The 20,889-nt window shown below is 40.0% G+C and overlaps 4 protein-coding genes across 6 annotated transcripts in view; 1 reads left to right on the plus strand and 3 right to left on the minus strand.

Moving 5' to 3' along the window:
* ghra (growth hormone receptor a) overlaps positions 1 to 1,332 on the minus strand; it is a 28,579-nt gene extending 27,247 nt beyond the window's left edge. Inside the window, exon 1 of one of the 2 annotated variants that reach the window (XM_041041778.1) lies at positions 1,297 to 1,332. Coding sequence is in view for 1 of the 2 variants with exons in the window: in XM_041041777.1 (XP_040897711.1) it covers positions 924 to 970 (47 nt within the window). In the remaining variant the exon portion in view is untranslated. Of the gene's footprint in view, positions 1 to 923; positions 1,177 to 1,296 lie in introns of those variants that run through there. The other variant, XM_041041777.1, reaches the window with a different exon arrangement.
* Positions 1,333 to 7,690: 6,358 nt separating this feature from the next.
* fbxo4 (F-box protein 4) lies at positions 7,691 to 11,954 on the minus strand. 2 transcript variants are annotated; one of them, XM_041042057.1, is made up of 7 exons: positions 11,576 to 11,700; positions 10,691 to 10,965; positions 10,375 to 10,595; positions 9,993 to 10,068; positions 9,734 to 9,906; positions 9,388 to 9,614; positions 7,691 to 9,275 (listed from the first exon to the last, which is right to left on the minus strand). In XM_041042057.1, exons 1-7 carry the CDS (start codon positions 11,627 to 11,629, stop codon positions 9,183 to 9,185), a joined length of 1,119 nt encoding a protein of 372 aa, XP_040897991.1. In that variant the 5' UTR covers positions 11,630 to 11,700; the 3' UTR covers positions 7,691 to 9,182. The 2 variants fall into 2 exon arrangements, with proteins under 2 accessions (XP_040897991.1, XP_040897990.1); XM_041042056.1 differs by having other exon boundaries at positions 7,697 to 9,275; positions 11,664 to 11,954.
* Positions 11,955 to 12,057: 103 nt separating this feature from the next.
* Positions 12,058 to 15,739, minus strand: c7h5orf51 (chromosome 7 C5orf51 homolog). Its single transcript, XM_041042058.1, has 6 exons — positions 15,386 to 15,739; positions 14,554 to 14,663; positions 13,958 to 14,104; positions 13,531 to 13,662; positions 13,230 to 13,344; positions 12,058 to 13,137 (listed from the first exon to the last, which is right to left on the minus strand). The coding sequence occupies exons 1-6, from the start codon at positions 15,477 to 15,479 to the stop codon at positions 12,902 to 12,904; spliced, it is 834 nt and encodes a 277-aa protein (XP_040897992.1). The 5' UTR covers positions 15,480 to 15,739; the 3' UTR covers positions 12,058 to 12,901.
* A 110-nt stretch (positions 15,740 to 15,849) lies between these two features.
* The window catches only part of oxct1a (3-oxoacid CoA transferase 1a), a 41,944-nt gene continuing 36,904 nt past the window's right edge, over positions 15,850 to 20,889 (plus strand). Inside the window, exons 1-3 of the mRNA XM_041042055.1 lie at positions 15,850 to 16,074; positions 17,678 to 17,786; positions 18,367 to 18,457. Of these exons, the coding sequence (XP_040897989.1) occupies positions 15,970 to 16,074; positions 17,678 to 17,786; positions 18,367 to 18,457 (305 nt within the window). The 5' untranslated portion in view covers positions 15,850 to 15,969. The remainder of the gene's footprint in view (positions 16,075 to 17,677; positions 17,787 to 18,366; positions 18,458 to 20,889) is intronic.

Here is a 20,889-nt window from a genome sequence, read left to right on the forward strand (position 1 = left end):
TATCACACGCATCGAACAGTGTGGGAGATTCTGATTATTTTTAAATCGGCCTCTAAACTAACGCCATCCAGTGGACATCATAAACAGGCGGTGTTTTATACAGCTTTGTGAAATGATTTGGATACATATAATGAACTGGAGCCATTACAGAGGAAGACTGTGAGGAAGGCATTGTTTTCAAGTTAATAAACAAATCACAATTAAATACGTGAAACTCAACAGTGCAATCAAACCTACTCTAAAGAAATTAACTGACCCACTATGAGGCAAAACAAACATTTAAGAAAACACAAATTTCACATAAAAGCTGAATCAATGAAATTGCAGAAAGCAAGAAAAAACTGGTGAGAATGAAAAGCCTTTTTCAAAAAACATCTTTTGAGAGGCAGCACTGAAAAAGGATTTCTATAGTGGCTAAGTTTGCACATTGTATCTGATCACAGTGTAATGTGCCTCCTAATTAAAGCAGCAGAACAGTAAAGGTGTTCTCCTGTAGTCAGTACAACAGTCAGCCAATTGCTAATGAAGAGCAAACAACCTGAGAGGAGAAGCTGAAATGAGAAAGCTTTGAAAATTGCTAAATGCTGAAGCAGTTAGTCAAAATACAACACAGAGATAAAGGGGGAAAATATGTGCAAACTCTCAGCCTACTCTTACAGCCAACACTGATTATGGGCCAAACTGAGCTCCACCTAGCACAGATTAATACATCAGGCTCTGACAAACACTGCAGAATATTTCGGAATAGTCTGGGTTCAGCTTTATACTTAATCGTTTAAAAGCTTAATCCTCTTTAAAATGAACCAGTACTTCCATCTCAATCAGGTGTTTTTCCCTCATTGTTTCATACTTATCACTATGTTTAAAGGAGCGCTGAGCGCACCAGATAAAACTGTTGTCATTAAGGGGGGGAAATAACTTACCAGGTATAGGTATACGGTGATAGGCTACATCCGTCAGAACCAACCATGGCAGTCACTTCATCCCATCCCCAGAGTGGCCGACTGCTAACACCAAATTGCCGCGGAATTGCAGACAACCTCAAGTTTGTGTGATTTTTAATGTGGGCTTTTATGAACAGTGCGCATTGTGCAAAGCAGCATGCTAGACATACTAAAGTTTGTGATTGGTCAAAGAATGTTTTACAATGAGCAGCCTGATGCAGGGGGGAAAAATGTGAAGCAATTCTTAGCAAAGTTTCAGGAGTCGTGTGGAAGCTGCCTTACAGACGGAGTTTTTGAGATATGAGCACAAAAAGATGCACTGAACGCTTTGGAAAAGCATAAACGCACTTACTTTCTACGAGGTCTCGAGCTGAAAAACTGCAAGGACAGCGCAGATCGACTTTTCAAAACTTGGTCATCTGGTGGCCAGCGTGAGCACCGACAGGCACGAAAAGTCCTGCTTCTTCACCTCAGCCTGCTCGGCCGGGTGGATCGGGTGTGTGCCGGTTTCCTATTGACGATTTCTTTCTTATCTGCTCCTCAGTTCATCATCTAGCCTACTTTCACGGCTGCACACACTACGTCGCTAAGACGGAGCCAGTGTGTGTTTCACATGGCAGTGAAGCGCCCTCATCCGCCAACAATCCACTTTACTCCATGATGATCACAGGGAGAGGACAGCCAGAGAGAACGCCTGCCGGGGCCAAACTTCCAAAATAAAACCCACCAGCAAAGAGCAGCCTGCTGCCACGCTTTCTGTTTAGTGTGCCACTTGAAGTAAGTGGCAAATAAACATTTTATTGGGTTATTTCATTGCACAATATTAAAGAGACCATAGCCCTACAATATAGGTTAAAACATCTTGTTAGAATATATTTAAATTTTAAACCAATGAGTCTGATTGCATTCAGGATTTTTTTTTTATATTCTGCTCACGTTGGCAAAAATACAGTGTCAAAAAGATTTTAAAAAATTAAAGAAAAACACAGTGCGTATCGCTGTCTGACCAGACACCCTCAGAACTGAATCCTTGTAACTGGCCCTTATCTTGGGAAGGTTTTAAATATCATAAAGTACTACATTTGAATTTTGGTTATACCTTTTACATATTTTAACTGCATTTGGGAGCAAATACATTTATTGTTGTTGTTGTTGTTTTTGTTGTTGTTGTTAACAGTTCAGTAAGGGGGCAGCTTTTGAATCTGAGGTTTAGATTACATTAGCGTCAGTCCATAGCAAACCTACAAAGCTGGACACGCCAACTTTACATACACTCTGCTTGCTTTCCTGCGTATGTATGTTAAGCATGTTTTAAAACACACTACGAGTGGCCTGTTTATGTATGCAAACGACATTCATTGAGAACTACAAAGAGCTTTGTTGTGAATGGCTGCGTCTGTCTGAAAACCATATCCCTGTGTGGTCTCACGTGGAGGGTCCACAGGAGAGCTGACGCCATGAGAGGCTCGCCCAGAATTTCAGCTGTCAGTGGACATACACCCCCGACCCAAGAGCCATATCAGTTAATATGGACGCTCCGCCCCGACACGTGAGAGAAAAACACGCCCATGCACCCAGCTGTTGCTGCTGGTTTGCAGTTTTTTTTTCTGTGCATAAACTGGATGTAGGCTATATATTTGCCAGCGTGGACCTTGTTTTTTTTTTCCTTTTCAAGATTTAACACCCAATCGATGATCATCCCAAGGCAAACATCCATCAGCGTAACCAAAACCTATTACAGTATAAAAGCTGAAGCAACAGAAGTATAATTCTACAGGGCTGCATCCTGCTCAAACTAACCTCACTTCACACTTTACACTCATGAACTTAGATCATATCGGCCTTTAACAGAATAACAAACAAACAGTTTTAAAGGCTTGTAGCCTCAAGTACATCCCAGTTCATGGTGTAAGTGGGAGTGGTAGTACTGAGAAATTAGAGTAAACTGGAACAGGTCAGGAACACCTACAGTATTCAGCATGGTCAGCTGTAAGAAGAAATAGACAGAAGGACAGAGACAAACAGGCAGACAAACACTGACAGAGACACAGAGGAGGGCTGGGTGTCTGTATTTTCTGTCTTTTTTCGCCCTGCCAATGCACTGACGCTCTGTTGACATAATTTGTGATGTGAGGGGAAAGAAATGGAATTGGCCTGTCTGTACTGAGCAGAGCTGTCCTTGTAGTTTTATGTCCCTGTCCCCTTTTCGTTTACAAGGTCCACGAGTTATGGCTTGGCTTTTCCAAGTCCTCTGGCCACAGTGGGCATAAAAACACTCGATGAGACACCACGGGTGCTCTCATGTATAAATACTGTAATTTATAGCTTGTAGCACAGAGGGAGAAAAAACTATAACTGAAATGTGTTAGATGTGTTAAATGCACATCAACTTTCTTTACCTTATATCTGGTTTAATCAAAATGTAAATTCAACTCTAATGTTCTTAATTGACAATGACATTAATTACCAAAGAGAAAATATTGTCAGTATGTTTTAAATGACCCCTGACCTTTTCCATGTATTGGTCGGTTATGGGACAGAGAGCTCTGATTGGAGGAGAGTGGGGGCGTCCTTTGAATTAGTTCCTTTGTTATGGAATACTTGTTCCTGTGAGTGTCTGCTTTGAGTGATCATGTGGACTTATGCTGTATTGGATGTGACAAGAGAACAATACATCTGGCCCACAGACTGATGCCCCTGTGCCGGCACTGCAGGGCTTGAACTGTGTTGCCTCCAAGCTAGCCCCTTCAGCTGCACCCTCAGAGAGATGTTTGGTGAATACTAGTGATGGTCATTACAGTGAACATCCAAACTGTGCTTTGGCTTCTTAATTTCAGCTATTCTTAGTCTTCTTTAAGCGTGAACTGCCCCAACTTGAGACACCTGACTATCAAATCAATCATGTTGTGATAAAATTAAAAAAAAAACCTGCTTAATGTCTTGAGCCTATTTTGACACATGCAGTAGTTTAATGACTTCCCTGACTGAGAATGTAAATCTTTAAAATATTAATGAAATCTGTAGTTTCATTAAAAAAAAAAAAAAAAAAAAAAAAAAAAAAGAGAGAGAGAGAGAGAGAGAGAGAGAGAGGCTAATTCATTTTCTGAAACAGCTGGGCACTACTGTTCCTTGCAAACATTAGTCAAGCTGACGTAAATTGAAAAAGGTGTATTTGTTGTGGACTGTTTTCAGTGGCGGATTTAGTGTGAGTATTTCAAGCAGGGGATGATGTATGCATGATAAAATAATAATAATAATAATAATAATAAATACATCCTTAAGTGCTTAAGTTCAATGTAATCATGGAACATGTCACCCAAAGTTTTCAGTTTCTGAGCCACCTAACTGAGCATAGTTGCTTCAGGCAACATATGTCACAGCCAGAAGTAGTTTTCTGCAATAGCATGCCTTTCAGTGGCCATGTAAGATCTTTCGGCTGTCTATTTTTATTTTCCACATAATGAAAGAGTGCCCTTTGTGTCATCCCCTTCAAGTCACCTGTAATGCATTTAGTACTGTCTCACATTGCAAGTGTGGCCATTCACAACTGTGTCAGCACCCTGCTGCCTATTGGATTAGTATAAAAGAGAGGAGATGGCTACAGGGGGAACACACACACACACACACACACACACACACACACACACACACACACACACACACACACACACAAATAACAACAACAACAGCAAATATACAGGCACACCACTGTGCTCCTGGTTCCGTATCTTCTTTATTATGGAGCTGTTGACAGGCTCAAAGTGGTTCACAAATAATTCAGTATTAACAGTTTTGAACCCTAATCCAGCATTATGAGTCCCTAACCTGCCATGTATATATGACAGCAGGAGGTAGGTGGGACGGATGCACTGAAGTAGGGAGGAAATTGAAGTGAACTGGTGAGATTGCATGGGATGAGCCAGATCCACAGAGTATCAGCATGAGAGCCCCACCATGTGCAAAACAACACAATTAAGAGGGACGCTTAGCCTAATCAGTGAATGCATCATGCAAATGATGTTATTTTTTTCAATGCCTACTTTAATCTTGGCTGTTATCCTGGAATACAAATCAGGGACTTAACTCTAATGAAAGGAGGAGAGAGTGAAAAGAGTGGGATGGGACAAAGGTGAAGAAGAAGGACAGCAGGAGATGGAGAGGGTGGTGCACAAAGAAGAAGACAAAGATAGTGAGGCACTGATGGCTGCTGTGATTACTGTATTTATCCTTTTGAGCATTTAGAGTCGAGTTTGTTCTCTTAAGGACAACATTTATTGATACAGTAACAAATCTTCATAAGGTTAATAGTGGTTTCTTCGTACTTTGTATCTGAATATTTGCTCATATTGTTGTCTATTCTACTTCTGCATATCTTTGCACTAACATGGAATTAATGATGCTGGTTCAAAACAGCTTGATTTCAATAGATCAACTGACATGAATGCACTTTAAAACACATTCTACACCACCACAATCTACAACCTTGGAGCTACGCTACGCAGCTACGTTTTCAATAAAGGCTTAACATAAGCAAGGCAACAGTAATAGTTACTGCCGAATCATGGATTCATATTATACAACTGTTGCTTTATGTTTGTCCACCCTACCTTTTTTATGTGGGTGCACAAAGCACTCAATAATATGTACTCAACAGAAAGCATATTTTCATTTAACTTCTGCAAATGTTATAAAAAGGGCCATTTCTTTTTCAATTATAGTGCCTGGCAAATATGGGTTTCCAAATTCAATATTGATTTAGTCTACAAATGCTGTATATAAACCAACTTACATATGGCCATTGCTGGCATAAAATGAGACATTATACATGTCCAGCAGCAAGAAAACTTAAGTTTCATTGAGCAGGGAAAACCTCTGGGAATGCATAGGAAACACCTCTGCCAAAACATTCTTCATGTTACATAAGTAAACAGACTTCTGTGCAATACTGCTGATTATTTTTTTCTATTGCCTCAGACTGTATGAAGAATGCAGTCTGAGGCAGAAATGAACTTTGTTTGAACACACAGGCACATCTTGCCATCCCATGGCATTACACAAAACTTTAAAAGTTCAGAACACTGCAGCCTGGTGTCTCAGTACACATCTTACATGCATGGTATGCTTCAGCTGTCCTCATAATGTCGCAGATTTCTTGCAACTGTCTTGGGTTAGTAAATAGGGGTTTCTTCCTTGTGACATCATATCCCAGTGGCCCCTTTTGATTGTGGAAGACAAAAGCCAGCTGGTGGTCTGGTACTCATTCACCTATCCAAAACATGGTCCAGGAACCTCCCCCACCAAACCCCAGCTACCATTATGTGGGGACATGTGCTAATGGTCCACAGTCTGCTGTCTAAATAAACAGACCTTGATATCCTATTTTCAAGGTCCCTGGCTGCAAATCCACAGCAGCTTCATTAATGCTGATTTAGTTTATTTTCTTTAGCTTGCATTTATATAAAAATAATTCACCTCCTAACCACAACTCATTCACTTCTTCATTCACTGAGACTGTATCCACTTACACATCCATCCAGACTGTCCTTGTTCAGTGGTAGGTCTCTACCTCCATAGACTCCATCAGGATCACACAGCAATAACATAGCATTAGGCAATGTTATTCCCTGAATACCTGCCCTAAAAGCAGGTTCCCATGGTTTATATACTGTTCTCTTTATGTGGTCCAACGTCATTGTTAGACAGTCTGTGTTATTATGAGCATGCATGCGCATAAACACATACACTGGCACACAAACACATTATGTAGGTAAATGACTGTTGAGTGAGGAGAGATAGACATCTTGTTTACAGTGAACAGAGAAACATATTGAGATGAAAAGTCAGTTTCTGTCTCTCTCTGTCATGCACAGAAACACCCTCACAGCCCCTCCATCATGTCCCTTTATATCTCACCAGGGAACAAAAAAAAAAAAAGAATCAATCTCCGCTTCACCAGTATTCAGCTCAGCTTAATGCACCTAAATTGCACCAATCATGGTCCTATTCTAAATCTGTATGTCTCTGAAAATGATTGTTGAGACTAAGGAAACTTCTGATGGAAGGGCCATGGGGGGAACATACTTTTGCCAATGATTTGTGGTTACCTAGGGGACTAGAACAAAAGAGCATCAGTGAAGCACATTATCTTGTCATGCATGCGGTGTTCACATGCCATTAGGCCATGTGAACACCGCAGCCAGGGACACTGAATATGAAACAGGTGGTAATTTTCAGTGGACAAACACAACTTTAACACATTAAGGGAGCAATGATTTAAGTGTCACAATTGTACTGCTGTTCAGTTTAAGACAGTTAAGGCAGGTTAAAGTAGACAAGAAGAGTGTTATTGAATTATTTTCAATCAATCTAAAATGACTTACTGAGAATGTCTAAATGCAGGCTTGAACCTCCATTTTAATATTGCAGAATCTATTGTGTATTTTTCATGCTTGCCAGATGAAGCAAAAAGCCACATATACTGACATTATCAAGAGACAGATTTTCAGGTCCTTTTACAACTGGGAATATGAATTATTTAGAGTAGAAAGCTTTGTAAAAAACCTTTATGGTGTGGAAATCTTAAGCCTTGCTGTGATTATTTCATAGCTGTTTAGAGATTATTTCATATCTCTGTGGTCATGGAATCCTTTCACTTTCTAGTCAAACAGTAATTTAATATTTAGCTTCTTGGAGTGGAAAGTTGTATCTTTTTACCGCATTAGATGTTATGATTGGGCTTCAGTTGTATTTAAAAAAAAAACATATGATTTAATATAGCTTGCCAGGATTTTCCTATTTGGCAAACATGTTACTAAGCTACTTTAAACTTCTTTAAAAAACAAAAAATCGGAAAGGCAGAAAGGTAGAGGTTTCAGTAACCAAGCACTGAATCATAAAGTTACTAGTAGCGCTCCCTAGTGGCCAGAACAGGATATTCTTGCATGCTTGCTGACATTCAAATGTGAATTCAACTTTACATGCCAGTGTTGACATCAGACGAAAGGAACCACAGGGCAAGAGTGCAGCACATTAGTTAAGTGAGTTGAAAGTAAATACCTTCTATTGCTCACAGGTTTTTAGCTTGTGAATATATGCATGTGAAAGGAAAAAGGGATGAGGAAAAGAAAAAACAGAAAACGGGACTTGTGTACAGTACATAGAATAGACTTTACTTAACAGCGATTTACTGGTTATTTACTGGTTATATGGATATTTAAAAATGAGTTATTAGCACTGTTGGAGTCTAAAAAAAGTGACCCACCATAAGAGTATGAAATTGTTGTAGAACAATGTAATTGTGCAACAAATAAACATTTAAAATCACCAAATATTAATGATTTATAAAAACACATCATTTCCTAATTGCATAACCATAAAGTATTTAAAATCCAGTAAATAATTTCCACTGCTTATATCATAGTTTAGCTTCAAAAGTCACATCTTTGTAGTGTGTGAGTGCAAATCATTGATCGGAAAGCTTTTGGATGTGTCTGAAAGTTATATAAGCTGACTTTTTGCAGAAAGGTTGTTGGCACACACTCCTAGCTATAAACAAATGAAGTCAGGAGTAAAAGGAACAGCCAATGTTTTTGGCCAAAAAAAAAAAAAAAACATTCCACACGGCTTTAAGTCTTTTTTTTTTTTTTTCATTTACTGACCATTAATAAAACATTGAAAAATGTATTGTCAAAAAATGTAGTTTCTCTTGTCCCATTTCAAATTGAACAGTGGGTCACCTAATTGGTGAGCAGCTCACCAATAATTGTAAGAGGAAGTTCTTACATGTGTAGATTTTAGCTCTTTTTTCATTTTAATTTTCTAGTTCTACACATAAACCTGTTTATCTGTGTGGTCCTGTTTGTCCACATTGAACATTGTCTTACATCCACAACAACTAATGTAAATGTAACGTCAAACAAAGTATTAGCTGTCCTGCTCCACAGAACATAGTTTTCAACAAAACCAGTTTCTGGGTTTACTGTGAACCTGCCAGATGTTTATATAACTTTAAGAACAGGGTCTCTGTCAGGTCTCCCAGATGAGTAATAGTCAGCAACCCATCTCTTGTGCTGCTCATCCAGTTCATTAAATTTCACAGGCAGTGCTCCAGTCCTGAGACACTCAGTGCACATGTGGTACACATTACTCAGGAAATGCCGTAGTGTGTCTTGGTGTTGGGATGACGCAGCATAGAGGTCTGTGGTTTTAATTCGTCTGGCAGCAGTAGGAGTAAGGGAACTAGCTACCATAGAGTTTGACTCCAGAACATCTCAGCAACCAGGAAATGCCATCCAGAAGACCTGACAGGGATTCTGCCACTGTATCCTGCACCTGATAATGAAAGAGAGACACAAAATCACAGGTTGAAAATCAACACATTTTGACAGTGAATGATTATAAACGCAATAGAAGCCTTTCAGTTAACCAAATATCAAACAGTTACCATCCAGGGGTTAGCCAGTTGCGGCAGCCCGAGTCTCTTTGCCATGTCAACACAGGGAATTCGATGCCTGGCCATGTTTCTGGATGTGCTATAATGCTGGCCAGTGGTCCTAATTGCTTCTGGTTCTTCTCTGGAGACACAGGAGAGTACCAGCAGAGGCCTGGATGTGGAACCCCCAGCAGAACTCAGCACAGCCCGTATCTGAGCCACCTCTGACCTCTCTCCACCTATTTAAAACATGGTTATTCATGCAAATTACCTGATCATTCAACAACGGTGACATACCATGTGACATGGTAGTAACAGCAGTGGAGCAGAAGCTGCAAAGACAAATGTCTTATCTCACCTCTCCCAGGCTCTGCATTGGCTACATAGATGAAACCATCCACCACCTGGCACACTTGCTGGACCTGAGGGGCAGGGCTGTAGATTGGGTCGCCTGAGTCATCTGCTCCCTCAAAGGTAAAAAGTTTATTATTGATGTTCTGCTGCTCCACTCTGGCTCTTTCCCTCTCTGCCCTGCACCCAGACAAAGTTTAATGATGATAAAATATTGACAGTAATATCAAGAATTTATGTTGTGACTTCAAATACTAAGTGCTTACCTATTGGTTGAGTACAGAGTCAGGATATTAAATTTGTGTTGGTTGTTGAACACGTAACTGATCCCAGAGCCGATACCTAGGATAAAAGAAGGACGATAACTTAGTTTTAGTTATATTCTCGGGGTATCTTGCCTGATAGTGACTAGTTTTATTATTATGGGCCAATACTGCCACCTAATGGTGGGCAAATAAACCTACAATAAGTAATATAATCAATTTTTTTTTTACAATAATTTGTCAGCTGATTGAGTTTATGTGTGAAATGCATTAATGCAATATTTGCATTACTTCAGCAATACAGTCTTAAAACTGATTTAGGTTCAATTTTGTCCCTGTAAATGCTGAAAGGAGGAGAAGTTTAAGCTTCATCATCAGCTCTCACCATTTATCTGTCTGTGTGGAATGCCCGACACAGGAAGCACATCTGGTGCATGCATGAGCCTTGTGACTAAAGAGACATCCAGGTGCTCCATGCCAGGTCCAAACATGGCATAACGTGGTTCAGACGAGGGCACCAGAGACTGAAGAAATGAGGTTACGACCTCATATGCCGGCCGTGATGGAAGCCACTGTTGTCTGCAGGATGGGCAGCCTTTCAGGTATCTGTTGAGACAAACACAGTGGTAAAAAAGACCTTTCTGTGCAACAAATAGTTACCAACTGACCCCGACACAGGAAAACAGAAAAAAGATACCCACTCTGACATGTAGTCAAACTTCGATTCCATCCCTCTGTCTTCCCCCTCTTTTCTATCATCCAGGCTCTCATCCTCGTTGATTAGTGGTGCATCCAACAACTCCAGTTGGGGCATGGTCACATGATCAATAGATGGCCAGTATGGCATGTCCCTGAGCAGGAAATATCTCCACAGTAATGGATCTCTGACCATGGCCCTCCAGTATCGACTGGTGGCTCCCAGGTGGCAGATATCCGCAGGAGACAGAAGGGTCATGATCAGGAACTGTAGATCCACCTTCAGAGGGGGGGGGGGATGTATAAATAACCTTTGTCTCTATATTTTAAAGCCATTAACAAGTGGTTCTATGTTATGGGAGGTCCCCACATGACAAGCTGGATACTGTGTTTTACATAGTGTGCCAGTAAGAGTTTCAGTTCTCATTTATTGCCTAGTCTGAATGACTAACAGAAATATTTTCACTACATGAAGGGACAACAAAACAGAGGCATGCCATGGAGACAGACAGGGAAAAAAGTGCAAAAGCATTGTAATGCTGTTCAAACTGTGTATATGGTGTATTTCATAAGCTAGATTCTCATAACGCATTTAGCTTTGTGTAACAATATAATCTGCAAATGTAAGCCGTCAGAAAAAGAAAGTGGGAACATATTATTTCCTCTAAAAAGTAGTGTAGGTAGAAAGTACCACGGTCAAGAACTAATTTTGTTCTAAAATACACTGACTGAAAAATGTATCTCTTTTCACCTTTTCGCTGTTACCTCGGGCACTATTTAACCCGCTTGTCTGACTTTATATAATATCACATTTTTATTTTCAATTTGTTTGACATTTCTACGGCAACGTGAAAGAGTCAAACTTGTACAAACGCTTAATCTGGTCCTACCTTGGTGAATGAGATGTGAATAGACTTCTGGAAAGGACTTTCACCTGACAACATTTTGGAATGGTTGAATGTCTGATGATTGCCTCACCGGTAAGGTGTCCAGAAATCCCGGCTGTGGCTCTTCCTTTCCCGTGTCTACAACTGGCGTCATGCCATCTGTGACAACTTTACCACTGTTAGGGAAATACCTGTCTCTGAACCGCCTAAGGCTGCGGATCACCACAGACTCGCTGAGCTGCTGGATCTTTCCTGCCATGATTTCTGATGTGTGACAACACGTTAATTACTAGAAAAACCCAGGGCGCTGGACTCAGGGAGAGACGAAAACAAATTTGACGTTTCCCTGTCTCTGTCACGCTTCCTTATTGCTGGCGTTAGAGCGGCATTGTGGGTACTGTAGTTTCTAAAGTCATGTGACGCTGAACTTCTATCTACAAACTACAGATCTCAGTTGTGCAAAATAAACGTGTTTTTCTTAAAACAACGCGCGTGTTTATTGTCAACGAGGACATAAAAAACAGAAAAAATGATTTTCGTCCAAACAACACAGATTCTCTACTAATAGTTATACTATCAAAGTTACTCAATTGGCAGAAAAATGGAACTTTCAATAGATGGGAATACAAGTGGTGCATTACAAAGCTGGTATGAACAAATCTGAACATACTTCAAATGGTTATGAATACATCATTGTCAAAACAGTTTTTGAACACCTTTCTTTGCCTCTTGTGTGTATATTTTTATACACACATACATATTTAATGTATATGCAATCATAATATATTAAAAGCATAACAAAATGGCAAAAAAAAAAAACAATAAATAAAATGTTACTGTGCAATGTCTCATTTCCAGCTGGATTATCTTTAAACTTGTAACAATCTTAAAAAATGAAAAAAAAAAGGTCAATTTTATTAATAACCTTTTTATATTAATATTAATGTTATTATAACACATTCTTAGAGCGAAACAACTGCCCCAGTCAACAGTCTGTGATCAGGATGATAACTGCTTTTTCAGCAGGACAGGGCAAAAAATGATTCAACAGCCTCCTCTGCAGCCCGTGCCAGTTTTATACCACCAATCTTATACTTTCTAACCTCTCATTCACCTGCTTTGGCCAGAGGCTGTTTGGAATTGGGTAAGTTTGCCTCTAGACACCGATCCAAAGACTCCTTTCTTCACATACTCCTAGTGCCTCCCCTTAACCTTCCACAACACTACACCCCACCTGATGGGTTCAATTTTTATTTGGGGTTGACACACATATGAATACTGAACTTAGATCTGTGCCTGCGGGCAACTTCAACATAGGAGCAGCTTGGTTCACTGTAAAATACTAAGGATTTCCTTGGCATTCTCTGTGTTCCAGCCTTGGCCCTGCAGAGGGCCCTCACAGGCAAGCACATATTTGTTGAGGATCTGAGTGCCAATGTCCCGAAACTGGAGGCGATCTTCTTTCCGATCCATAGTGTCAGCGCTGCAGTCCTCATACTTGACTGCCCAGAAACACATTTCCCCAATGTACATCATTGTCAACAGGTGTGTGTCTGAGAAGATGCCTGGCCGAAAATATAAGCAAGTAGTGAGTATGATCAAATGCAAAGCAGCAAAACAGGTTTTGCAATTCAAAGATAAGTGATGACATATTCACCTTCAGATAGGAAGCCTGCTGTAGCAGTGTCATGGAGCACCACTCCATCATTGAGCTTCACAGAGTTTCTCACCTGCAGCATCCGCATCAGGTAGCGCACACCTTCCTGAATACACTGGATTAAAATATCGTCAGAGTCAGATGAAAATTAGGCCTAATATCAGTATACCAACAAAAACTTGGATACTAAACTACTGTTTTCACCAAAAAAGTAAATTTGTTTGGCAGAATCAGTCAAGCCCACATTCTATTTATAAATACAACTTACTGAATCTAGTTAGCTCTTTTCACAGTGTGGTACCTTAAGAAATGTATCCTTGTTCTTCTTGATCCACTGTTTTCGCTGATGAAGGGTGTGGCAGTACATGTACAGCAAAGCTCCACGTCTCCAATAGAGGCATTCTAAAAGTTCTAGGCCCAACACAGACTGTACCTACAATAGACCAAAGACATGAATTGTGGTCACACACTGACATGGAATTGAATGTTTCTCAGTGTGTCTTATGAAACCACAAGCCAAACAGAAAATTAAAGTGAAACAGACATCTTACAGGAAATACTTAATAATAAAAAAAAAAAAAAAAAAAAAAGAATTATACAGGCAGGACCTGATACATTTTTAATGGGGTGAATAGTATTTACATCTTTTGTTTACCTTTCCACATTTTTTTTTAAATGAGACAATCACATTACCACACAAACTTGTTTTGAGACACATAAATGCATACCTCTTGTGCTGGTGCTAGCCTCCCCGCCAAAACTTCTGGCTCGGTCAGGTCTTGGAGCAGCTGCTGGATTTTAAATGGTGAACAGTCCTCAGGGAACTCCTGATCCACCAGTTTATTCTCTTCATAAAATGTGATGTCTAGGATCACCTAAATGATGAGAAACAAATATATACCCACACCCAAAAATGAATACAACATGCAAGAAAACTAAGAAACATTTTCAAAACAACAATGATCAGCTAAAAATGTCAGAGACAATTATCTTACCACTAAACTACTTCATTGCATTCTTCATTAATAAAGGTAGATCAAATCATGAATGAAACTAATAATGTGTCTTCCAGGAAGCGGTAGCCAGAGCTGTAGTCTCTTCTCCAAAACTCTTATTAAACCCCTTCACAAAAGCAAATTCGAGATCCAAGGGTCCTTACTAAAAAACCATATTGAACCTTTTCAGTCCAAGGGTTTAGACCACTACATATCACCAAGACCGTCTTAACCAAAGTGGATAACAATTTGTAACTAACTAACTCAGCAACTCTTTAGATTTGGTTAACAGCTTTTGACAATTAAGGAAGTTTGATGTAATAAAGTACCTGTGTGTAATCCTGAAGCAGCTTGGAAAGGTTGCTACTCTCCCCTCCTTGTCTGTAATAGCTTTTCAACTTGTCTAGTATGGCAGACGCATTCTGTAAATAGTCATCATCTATGGAAGAACGATATGTTAACATATTACCAATTACAGATCAAAACTCAGGAAAATGGTCTTCATCGTTACACATTTCAGGATACTGTTGTTGATTATTGGCGTTTTGTATTTACACACAGTGTAAAACAATTCGTTTGACGAAAAACAAAAGAGACGTTTTAACGTTACAAAGTCAAAGGCAGTGTGACTGCGACAATACAGTATACAATCATGGCAAGAAAAGTGGACTAACAATTTCAAACGTCATCTGAAGTTGACATGTTACGACAAATATAAAAGGTACAGCGTGAAATGAAAAAATGTCAATGTTACTTGGACAATTCACTCTAAACTGTGGTTTATTAAGCACTACGCAGCATCATGTGTCACGGTCTGCTAAACGTTTGTCAACAGTAATGGATTTTAGCTAACATTAGCGAACTTGCGCTAGCCGTAAACTCGTACACCCGTATCTTCCAAAATAATCATCAGTCAGTGAGTGCACATTATTAAATCGTTACTGAGTTAGCAGTTTATAACGCGTTAGTTAACTGTTAGGGTACGTATCATTTGTCAACATGCAACATTTCATCAGACAACAGCTGTTGTTGTGGTTACAAGCTATGTTAGATAACGTTAGCTAGCCTGCTAGTTGGCTAATGAACTGAACAAGAATGTTAGCCACGCATACGAGCTTCCAAGAATGACCGCAAGACATAATAACAACGCCTTATCGTTACCTTGCTTTTCAGCTCTGAGGCTAGAACACTTGCTGTCTAACTCAAATATCCTTCTCTCCCACTCGAAACCTTGTCGCCTGTAGTCGTCGGCCATGACTAAAACTCTTCGTCACGTGAGCGCGGCATCACTCACGTGCTCGTAGATGTCATCTGTGTTTTCAATGCATCAGTGTTTGTGTGTGTGCACGCGCCCGGGGAAGTTATGAAGCGTTCCGTTTAATCACCGCCATTTCTTACTGCGTTGCTTTCTTTCACCCTTAAGTTTAGGGAAAAAACGTTAAGATTAAAGAATTTTAATGTACGCTAGGTACTTAACAATAGCGTAGTGGTGCTGAAAGGGTTAAAGTTAAATTAGCTTGCCGAGGTTCTCTGCTTCCCCTTGTGCTAGTCCAGCCCATTGACTGTTTACGGTCCAGCCCATTGACACACCAGCCAATGTCATCGTGGCGCTGACTTCTCTGTGTGTGAGCTAGCAGCGCTAGCGCCCACATTTTGCGACTGCTCAGCTTGCATCATCTGTCGTCCACCGGCTGGAGCCTTTCACTGTGCTCCTCGGCTCATCCCCCCGTGTGTAGCTCCAAAACATGGCGGCCCTCAAAGCTTTGTGCAGAGCGGAGAATTTATTCTTCAAAAACTTCTCAGGTCCCTGCAGAACCAAATTAAACCTCGCTAACCACCAATTGAGCAAGGTCGGTATTCGAACTGTACCGTTAATTTGTTGTAGAAATAAGTAGGTTGAAATGAGATTATTGCAAAAGACTGGGCAAACACTAAAAGGTCATAATATTATGAAGCTTTTATTCTCGTTGTAGCACAACATTTCAGAATAAAGTGAACTTAGATTATTTACCAATCTTCACGTGTTCTTTTTGTTATACGTAAGTTTACTTTTCGATTATATTGTGAACTGACCTCAAGCGGTTGGCAACTTAACCTCAAAATATTCGTATATATCCTCAATATAGTCGCCGACACATTAGGCTGCGATATTACAAACTAATAATTTAAAGTAATGCATAATGTGAATTCAAGCATTTGAGCTCACATGTCATTGCATCGATCTGTGACTTTAAACACACGATGAGTGTTAGTCAAACAAGCACCTTGACTTAAGGTGTGTGTACAGGTGAAATGATCACAAGTGCTTGCTTAATCCACCCCTACCAGCACAGCATTACAGTTATAGTTAGATCAGTTAAATCAGCATATCTGATATCTGAGATGATAAGTAATGATGGAAGTAAATTCAGGAAATTCTTGTGCCTCAAGGGAAGCTTACCACTGGTCTCTGAAATACAGTATGCTGTATGATGAATGAGCAAACAAACCGACAGTTTAATGTTGACAGTAATGGAAGAAAGAAATATTTATCAGTCATAGTGTTAAATTCTGATCAAGGCAGTAATAATGTGTGTTATGAATGCAAGAGAAAAAGGAACTCTCCCGTTAAACATCATACGAGTATTGTCAAAGCTGACCTCAGGGGTACTGCAGTGATAAGAAGCTGGTATAATAATTTAAACCTTTAGATCAATTGTAAACCGTCTGGACAACAGTAAGATGTGATGCCTTTCTCCTTGTCCATACAGAACAAATATTATGTTTCTTTTCATTAAGTAGTGTGCATGTTCATCACAGTGGTGTGGATTTCCTCTTCCTCCACTGCTTGGCCTTAATAGTTCAGTATTTAAAAAGCAGCCAGAAATCACAAATATGCAATATCAGTGGTCACTGTTAGAAGTTTACAAAATCAACTGAGTCAGCACCAAAATACTAAAGAGTATAATGGCTATTGAGAAGTCTCTTATGGCTTCAAACCCTTGTGCCTCTGTCTGGGAAATATTGATGGTAACACGCAACAAAATGTTTCACATGATAGCTTTAAAAATGGTCTGAGCACCACAGGTACAATTTTCAACAAGCTCTGTTGACACAGAAGATTTTAATTCTGAGTCCCCTGCTTTCTGTGTTGGGCTGGGAGTCTTGGCTGTGGGCTGCCCTAAATCACCACTCCTTTTGTTGTAGGATTTGCTCTGCAGATTTGCTTATCTTTCCCTTCTTCAACTGAATAAACTTACTAGATCAACCATTTAAACCATTTCAACATATTAGCTGCCCTCAGGCATCTGGCAATTAATTTTTTCTTTTAACTAGCAACATTTTTACGCATTAAACTGATATGTTTTTATCCAAACTCACAGTGAGTTTCAGTTTTTTTAATGAAGGTCTTAATAAGGAATAAATTAACACATTTTATAAAGTGTCATGTACCCCTTGTTCTGCTTCCTACAGACCTGTGGGTGTTACTTTTCCACCTCCAGCCAGAGAAGTTCAAATTTCTACTCAGATCCTACAGAGGCAGTAAAAGATATCCCTGATGGAGCTACCATTCTGGTGGGAGGTAAGATATACTTAAACTGGTTTCAAGGTTGTACCATGGTTATACACACACACACACATCTCAGTGACAGTGCTGGCAAATTAGTACCGTTTTTAACTGAATGCAGATTTTGTTAACTGATTAAAAGTGGCTGTTCAGCAATCTGCGTGGAATGACATTCTGTCTGGCATGCTGGTTGATTACCTTCCACACAAACAGCACACGCAAATTCCACAGCTTTTATTTATAGTATATATTTATAGTCAAGTTCAGAGTGACATTGCTAAACATTTTTCCACTGTGTCACACTTCTGTCTGAGGGGAAAAACAAGCAGAAACCAGGTTCATGCAGTGTAATATTAGATATGTTGACTTACACTCTATACAAAGGACTGGAATTACCTGAGGCTTGATTTGAGGTTTACCATGTTATTGGACTTTGGGTTTTCCTGTGTGATTTGGAATAGCTAGAACAACATTTTTGTTTTGTTTGTAATGTACTACATGAAAGTTCCACCTTAAGTTACTATAGAGTTTTGCACTGGTTGCTTTACTTTTTTGTTTGTTATGCATTACTTTATTTTTTTGTTTTCCAACTCAGGCTTTGGATTATGTGGTATCCCAGAGAATCTTATCAACAGTTTACTGAAGACCGGTGTTAAGGGTCTCACTGCAGTCAGCAACAATGCAGGGTAAGTGTGTATGTGCATACATGCATGCCAAGCACACATAACATATGCAAGTGCCAAAACTTTTTCAAGATTGTCTTGATAGAGATTAGTTTGTTTAATTACTTCTTTTTATGTTTATGGTGATTTATATCTGAATCTGGAAATTCTGGCAGTAAATTATCATATATCACGTCGTGTGTCATTTCTATTTCACCAGAAGATGTGAATTAAAACTGTTTAATGAAAATAAAGTTCAGTTCAAAATTCATAGGCAGGTGACAGTGTCGGTAACCCATCTTGAAGATTTAGCACTAGTTTTGGAGATTAGGTATTGGTGACACCGGTATCATTCCCTAAGAAAATTGATATGTCTAAAAAGAGTGATGTGAGAAAAGTTGGATTCTGTTTTATTTTTTCAGTTCTACAGAAAAAAAAGTATGCACTTTCCAAGGGGGCAGTCACTTCCGCGTTCAAAAAGCTACAGTTCCTCGGCTGCCGCTGGGGGCTGGCTCCAGAAGTGAGCAATTCTCCATTGACCCCCATGTTAAAATAGCCAACTTTACAGCCTAAAAAACACATTTACAGCCTGGTACATTTTTTGCTTTTGGTCTCTATTGATAGTTTACACCTCCGTGAACACTGTGGGGGGGGGTATTTTTTTGTACCACAACCGTTTTAGTGTTATTTAGACTTAAAATTCTCACATAAATTAGGGCGTGGTTACGTCGAGTGACATCCCCATAGACAGGCACTGGCAGTTAGCGCTTTGCTAAAGCATCGGCTGGGCTAGGCGGCTACATCCAGAGGCCTCCGGCTACCTCCAGCGTTTGATTGCAGTGTCCGTGTTTGTTTGCCAATGTTCGGATAGGTTTTTGTGACTGTATGGCTTGTTGTAGTGGAGACTGTACTAACCGACCGTCGAAGGAGTCTGTGTTGCAGTTTTTTCGGTAAGTAAATTTCTCACTATTTTACCTGGATGTTTGCACTAATTAGCATGTATTAGCATATTTTGCCGCTAGCTTATGACTTCATTGCCGATTTATGGTCGCTGCTGATACAGATAGAGGACCGGAGCAGCTAATGTTAGGAACGCTGTTGCGGTGTGTTCCGTGCTCTCAGAGTCCGTTTATTGTGGGAATACTAGGCTACAATTTTATTTCGTCTCATTTTTCTGTGTAAAAAGTTCGACATTGCATGGACAGAGCAGCTCCGTCACAGTAAGCGGCTGCTGTTGTTTGTGTGCTGCTGTAACTGTAAGCGGATAGTGGGTGAAGGCAACGGCGAAAGCCGGTAAATAGTAAACATTTTAATATATTATTATCATTATTTTGATGGTTATCATTAATAATGTTTTAATATACGTTATACGTATAACGTTTAATATATTTTAGCAATATGAAATAATAATGATTGTTTCACAGTTAAATAATAGGCTAGAAATAAATCCCCCCCACAGCTCCACCAAACCCTGCAGCTCCACCTAAAACCTCTCTATCTGAAACAGTCATGTTTAAAAACAGCAGCAACATTATGATCTCTGTTGTATGCTGTGTGTCGCAGTAGTACGGGGTTTAGCTAGTCGGGTCGGACTCGGGGACTGTCGTGTGTTGGATGTAGCTGCGTGTAGCTGCCGCTTAGCTTGTTAGCGTAGCTGATTAGCTGATTAGCTGATTAGCCTTAGGCTAGCTCGGTTGCTCCGATCTAAGTGGCCGGGTTCTCGGCCGGCTGACCCATAGAGTAACCACCTCTCCGCCAAATATGGAAAGTACACTCCCACTAAAATCCAAGATGGTGCAGCTCAAACGCCCATGGTTCAGTCACAAAACCGACTCCCCGAAACCAATGGGTGACGTCACGGGTGCTACGTCCATGTCTTATACAGTTTATGGTACTTACCAGTTGAGCTCAGCCACTTTAGAGTTAGTCACATGCTTTAACCAAACTGCAGTCTCACTTGTAAACATCAAATTCCTGCTTGTTGCATTTGACAGATGACAGCATGGGCTGTCAAATAGAGGATTCAGGACTTTTCCTCGTCCCTCCCTCTCCGGCTTTCTTTGTTTTGATTTGGGCTCGTGGTGGAGTCTGTCCCTTCATCTCATTACAGACCTGCTTTAAACTCATAATAGAGAGGTCTTGTTGACCTTGGTGCTGTATCTTCAGACAGGCCTGACCTGGAGAGATGCCCAGATGTTTGCTTCTGATTAGTTATCAGAGTTGCAGGCACAAGTAAAAGGTGTGTTCAGTGGTCAGGTGATCGTCTGTGGTGTGTGCCTTTGCTCTCAGTGGGATAGGCTCTAGAAATTCAGTCAGAGGTTTACCTTTTGGCACATGGCAGTTGCTGACATCAGTGCCCTTTATTATTTATTCTGTGTTTATATTGCATACTTTGATTTATAGTATCTCAAATTAGAGATGTTGCAATTTATTCTGCTAAGCACTGGGTTCATGAT

This window comes from Toxotes jaculatrix, chromosome 7, assembly GCF_017976425.1.
Source record: "Toxotes jaculatrix isolate fToxJac2 chromosome 7, fToxJac2.pri, whole genome shotgun sequence".
Lineage (NCBI taxonomy): Eukaryota > Metazoa > Chordata > Actinopteri > Toxotidae > Toxotes > Toxotes jaculatrix.

Bases quoted from the DNA above. Each gene is read 5' to 3' on its own strand.
- fbxo4 (XM_041042056.1), bottom strand. From the start codon at position 11,831: ATGGCAGGAAAGATCCAGCAGCTCAGCGAGTCTGTGGTGATCCGCAGC. The intron at 10,966-11,663 runs GTGAGGCAATCA...CCCCCTCTGAAG, and splicing joins GATTTCTGGACACCTTACCG to GTGGATCTACAGTTCCTGAT. The intron at 9,907-9,992 runs GTAAGCACTTAG...GTCTGGGTGCAG, and splicing joins ACTCTGTACTCAACCAATAG to GGCAGAGAGGGAAAGAGCCA.
- c7h5orf51 (XM_041042058.1), bottom strand. From the start codon at position 15,479: ATGGCCGACGACTACAGGCGACAAGGTTTCGAGTGGGAGAGAAGGATA. The intron at 14,105-14,553 runs GTACTTTATTAC...CTCATCATTTAG, and splicing joins TGCTTCAGGATTACACACAG to GTGATCCTAGACATCACATT. The intron at 13,138-13,229 runs GTGAATATGTCA...ATTTTCGGCCAG, and splicing joins AGCAGGCTTCCTATCTGAAG to GCATCTTCTCAGACACACAC.